The sequence below is a fragment of the Akebia trifoliata genome, unplaced genomic scaffold, assembly GCF_017979445.1.
Source record: "Akebia trifoliata isolate Shusen 1 unplaced genomic scaffold, ASM1797944v1 Contig00823, whole genome shotgun sequence".
Classification (NCBI taxonomy): domain Eukaryota; kingdom Viridiplantae; phylum Streptophyta; class Magnoliopsida; order Ranunculales; family Lardizabalaceae; genus Akebia; species Akebia trifoliata.
Window position 1 is genome coordinate 35117 of NW_028237242.1, and position 5434 is coordinate 40550.

At 33.8% G+C, this 5434-nt stretch overlaps 1 protein-coding gene across 9 annotated transcripts; it reads right to left on the minus strand.

Moving 5' to 3' along the window:
- Positions 1-409: 409 nt before the first annotated feature.
- Positions 410-5142, minus strand: LOC147381015 (uncharacterized). 9 transcript variants are annotated; one of them, XM_086430949.1, is made up of 8 exons: positions 4656-5142; positions 4411-4465; positions 2912-2960; positions 1614-1688; positions 1252-1471; positions 1105-1173; positions 895-978; positions 410-688 (listed from the first exon to the last, which is right to left on the minus strand). In XM_086430949.1, exons 4-7 carry the CDS (start codon positions 1628-1630, stop codon positions 901-903), a joined length of 384 nt encoding a protein of 127 aa, XP_086287075.1. In that variant the 5' UTR covers positions 1631-1688; positions 2912-2960; positions 4411-4465; positions 4656-5142; the 3' UTR covers positions 410-688; positions 895-900. The 9 variants fall into 9 exon arrangements, 6 of the variants coding, with proteins under 6 accessions (XP_086287075.1, XP_086287069.1, XP_086287070.1 ...); XR_015174825.1 differs by having other exon boundaries at positions 895-1173; positions 1252-1442; positions 4656-4929; XM_086430943.1 differs by having other exon boundaries at positions 895-1173; positions 4656-4927.
- Positions 5143-5434: the final 292 nt, after the last annotated feature.

A 5434-nucleotide genomic window follows, 5' to 3' on the forward strand; every position in this document is an offset into this window, starting at 1 on the left:
CCATGTCTACAATTTTGTCCACCGAATGCTGTCCTATGTAAAGATCATCCTCACTACGTCATATTTCACAAAAAACGACGGGCCAAAGCCGTCGTTTTTTAAGAAAAATGACGGCCCCCGCCGTCGCAAGAGCAGTTGTAAATAACGAAGTTGTTTTTGGTGAACGACGGTTGGCACGCGTCAACAAACTGTTCTAAAAAACGACGGTCATAATCTGTCAAAAAAAAACGACGGCTCAAACCCGTCATTTTTATTCGTCGATTTTAAATTAAATTAGTAGATATAAACGACGGCTTAAAGCCGTCGTTTTTTTTGTCAAAATTTTTTTTTAAAATTTTAGCCAATATTGTTTGTTATTTTTATTATTTTTCACTTAAAAAGAAAATAACAATTTTCATTGGACAGAAAATTAAAATCTAACAAAATAAATAAATAGACCAAAAAAACAAAATTTTACATTTTTCAAATGGAAACCATATTCATTCAAATTTTACATGTGCAATCATAGTCCAACATGCCCCGTTTTCATGGTGTCGATTTTAATATACATCCCAATGTTTAAAGATGTTTTTCAAAAAATATCTTCTACCAACTTCACTTCACTTGTAGAAATCAAAACCAACGTATGTCTTTCTCGGTCCTTGGAAGAATGACGCAGCGATTCGTAAGGATGACATATTGTCGAAATCTGTGATTGAAAAATTAAAAAACATTGTCAGATATATAGTAATGATACCGACTACCTAAAGCAATCCAAGTAATTATGCAAGAAAGATGAATATACTAAATTACAAAATAAAAGAGTTCTCATAACTATTATTGTCAAACATTTAATTATTTTATTATAATTTTTTATGTTTAGTGTCTATCTACCATATAAAGTAAGAAAAGTACCTTTGTTCAGCAAAACTTTATTCGAAATTTGGGCCAATCAATAATATCACCACATGTCAAATCAGCGAATGTTCCTTCTCCACTCTGTAGAATCACATTACCATTAAGGACCTCATCTATAAGAATATCGTAACTATCTGAATCTGCATTAGATGCATCTATCACTCTTCCTTCGGCAACACAATCATGTGGTCGTTGTAAGCGATTCACCTTACAATGACCTGTTTGTATGCTTGGTGGATTAGAATGTGACTCATGATGTGGAGAATCGGGCCTTACCTATAAAATAATGTAGACAATATCATTGCAACAATAGAAGTTCACTCATCTATCAAAAGTAAAATGCCAATGTAATACCTGTGAAAAACTACCGAGATTGGTGGAAGACCGCATTAGTGTTCTAGTAGAAAAATTTGATTGTTGTAAAGTCTCATTCATCTTTTGCACCGCTTCCGTCAACTTATCCACTCTGTTATGAAGGATTGTCGTCTCATACGCCAAGGCTTGCTTGTAAGGAATTGAAGCACACACGGAAGTCTTGGAAACACCTGAACCCATTCCCCGAACACAACCCCGACTATCAGGACCACAAACATGTACAAAAAGTGTCTAATATCAATATCTACTAACGATATGATATCATACTTACTAATATTAATGCCTACTACACAACATTATATCATAATTACAAAATATCATAATTAAAATAATGTACATACCACAGCCACTGGGTCATGGTCTAGATCGTTATGTTTATTAGAAGGGTCATTAGCAATCATTCTATTGATGGCCTCCTGCAAAATAAATAATAATTAAGAATATAAAGAATAACAACTATTAAAAAAAAAAACAAAACAAATCCCTTTAAATTTGATTTGTTTCTCAACATGATTAGAGAAGACCCACAAAAAACCAAAACCAATTGAACTAATTAAATCACATAAAGTTATTCATGAACAACAACAACAAGTAAGGACTAATCTCATCCCAAAAGACAGGATACTTCATAGTGGATGGGGTGGCAAGAGAATTCACATTGGACATCTCACCTAATAGTTTCCAAAGACTAGAATGACTTGCCGAGTGGCCAAGTTTTAGAACTATTGTTTGGAGAATTTGAGGAGTCAGCAAGTTTGAAGGGACTTGCAAGTTGGTGAAGTATATGCCTAACATGTACAAGCCCAAACTCACTAAACCTCCAATGACAAACCATATAAAAACACAAACATGGGTGAAAATATCAATTTTGGATCTAAACTTCTCTATATGTTTAGTAATGAGACCATACATCATTACGAATCATTGTTCGTCTTGTAATATTCTTTTCTGGCTTACTAACTCATAAATGTTTGGTTCAATTTTTTATGGAGCTGCACATCAAAAATCTCACTGATGACGATTTCCAGATGTTGGGTTCAAGCATTTTCTTTCATGGCTTGGAACCAGTCCAAGTACATAACAGTTCACAAAAGCCAATTCAAATTCAAGCGTCTAGAGTGATCTATTAATGTTTATACCCATCCTTTGTAGACCTTAATACCAATAACAAGAGTGATTGATGATTTCTAACCAATGGGCCTAACTTATCCTTGAAAACTGGCTTGCAAGGAGAGGGTTTCCCCTGCTTTATACATTTGCACAACCCGAGTACCCAGACGATGTGGGACTATGCTAACAGACTTAACATTGTTTTTATAAGACTCATAAAGAATGGTGGTGGAAACATTAAGTTCAATTCTTATGCTTCTAAGAATGGAGAAAAGGAAAAACATTAAGTTCAATTCTTATGCTTCTATTAGCAATGGGCCACCAAGATAATGGCAAAAATTGCCTCATGCCCACTGCTACAGTCCCATGACTAGAGAAATCAATATTAATAAAGCAAAGCTCGATACAAGAGATTAAGCCCAATTGGACCACATGATCAGCTAACATGCTTTGCTTTGGTTCAACAGATAACATACTATTTAAAGATGAGCAACACATGGTAAGCACTAAGTTGCAGAGCACAACGAACCTGGATGTTCCCAACCTTGGTAATGAGCCCAATTTGAATTTCCCAATGTCTACAAGCATTTATAAATAAAATAGATTAGTTGACCAGCAAACAAGTAACGAAAATAACTATTTCCATATCACATTGTAAGGCGATGGAAACTGTCACTGAATGATGTAAGTTGACATGGAAAGTCCTAGGCAAAGAATGGAAAAGATAAGATAGGTATAGGCCAAGATTCAAAACCTTATAGTATTAATCCCAAAATATATTTAAAATTGTGCATAGAATTCTAGTAAGACTTTGAAGAAAATGCACCCAAACAGCCCTTGCCTCCAAGCAATGAAGAATATGATCCGTTGAAATTTTTTTTTAAAAACATCCACTCTTTTTGAAATTTTCCTAGATGCAATGACACAACAGAATTCATTTTAACATGACCATTTTCCCTTCCAAAATGTTTTTGCTACAGCCAACCATACAGACTTAAGTGCTATTCTTATACAAAACTCATTTTTCCTCATAACAGATTTCCATCGTGATACACATAATTACAATAAGATCAAGAGAATAAAAGCCCAACCAAGATAAAGGTTCATTATGTCTGTGTATCTATCTGTTAAGGTGCAAGTGTTCAATATCTCTCAAATAATCAACTGTTAGTAGTTTCTTTAACAAGTGCAAATAATGAAACTGGATGACTTTGGCTAAATTTCTCTCCATTGCTTCTTGCCTTACGTTTATATCTAATGTTTAATAGGTTGATATTCTTGTGCAACCTTCACCAAGAAATCTCATTTTACTTCAAAGAAGATACGAAAAACGTGTGACCGTAAGGACTAATCTCATCCCAAAAGACAGGATACTTCACGGTGGATGGGGTGGCAAGAGAATTCACATTGGACATCTCACCTAATAGTTTCCAAAGACTGGAATGACTTGCCAAGTGCCCAAATTTTAGAACCATAAATACCATGATACAGGGTTAATAAACCTGATTCAACAAGAATCTGATCTGATGTTTATCAGATCAGTTACGGTTTTGATCCAATCCTTGTTGGATTACAGCAACAAATTAAAGCTGTAGCACATTTGTAAACAAAGGCTCTGATTTTGAATGAAAAGTTAAGGGAAACTTGGTAAAATATTTCAAATCTCTGTAAAGCTACTAAAAGAGCCAATTGCAAAAGCTTTGATGAACCCAATATGAACTGTTTTAAAGTCAAAGAAAATTTTAAGATACGTTATGAGGTCTCTAGAACCTTAATTTGATAATCTAATTGTTAATAGCTAAGATCCATAAATCTATTTATGTTGTTGGACTCTTGTCTTGTGTACACATACACACCCACAAACACACAAACTAAAAAACAGTTATGTTTACATCATTTCTCAACAACACTAGCTCAATCCTTAACCATAACTTGAGCTCTCACAGCAAGTGGATACAAAGAAATAAATAATGGGAGATTGTTCACTATATAAACTAAAAAAATCAGTGAGAATCGTTAAAATCATACCTAGCTTGATTTCGTAAGTCCGAAATCAGTGAGAATAAAATCAGAACTGTGAGATCTGCGAATAAAATCAGTGAGGATAAAATCAGAACTTTGAGATCTACAAATAAATAAAAGTTAAGAAGAAATCTCCATTATTCAAGCAAAACCTAGCTTAAATTCAAGAAATAGATAGAGATTGTTCCCAAATGGATGTAGAAAACATTATGCCTGTGAGAGAGAGAGAGAGAGAGAATTGCCGCACGAACCTCGCCTGGTTTCGTAAGTCCGAAACTCAAAATCGTGAGAGAAGAAACGGAGAAGAAATCGAAATCGGATATTTTCTTTAGAGATTTAAAACTCTAGGGTTTTTTTTAGGGGAAGAAGATATAAACGAGAGAAGAAATCGAAAATAGGATTTATTCTTTAGAGATTTAAAACTCTAGGGTGTTATAGAGGAAGAAGATACAGAGAAGAAAGGAAGAAGAAATCGAATATGGGATTTTGTAAAGTTGGTGCGGCAATAGTATTATCACATTTTATTAATGCCACACCAATCGATGTAACATTAGTAAAATTTGGTGTGGCAGTAATGATTCTTTTACTAATTAAATGACGGATTAAATTAGTTGTTAATAAACGATTATTATAATCGTCATTAAGTGTTAAACAATTGGTGAAAGCCGTCGTATATAAACGACGGCTTTAGTCCGTCGTTTTTTCCGCAATATTTAGTCGTTTTTAACTGTTTGTGACGTAGTGCCTAAAAAAAAATCAATTCATTCATAAACTTTTAGTGTTCAACTTGTTAATCACTGAACTAGAAAAGGAAGATGTCAAATTCAAAATCCATTTATGTATTAAATTACATAATAGAAATCAATATTCTACTACGGGCCCTTAAGTCGTAATTTCTCCTGATTGAATAATGGGAAGACATCATAAACAAGACATTGCAATATCATAGTAAAAGATGGTTCTAATTGTAAACCGTATTTGTGAAAAATATCTTGCATTCATTTTGTGACCAATCACTTAGAGAGCAATT

Bases quoted from the DNA above. Each gene is read 5' to 3' on its own strand.
- LOC147381015 (XM_086430943.1), bottom strand. The intron at 1,174-1,251 runs GTATTACATTGG...ATTATTTTATAG, and splicing joins ATCTCGGTAGTTTTTCACAG to GTAAGGCCCGATTCTCCACA.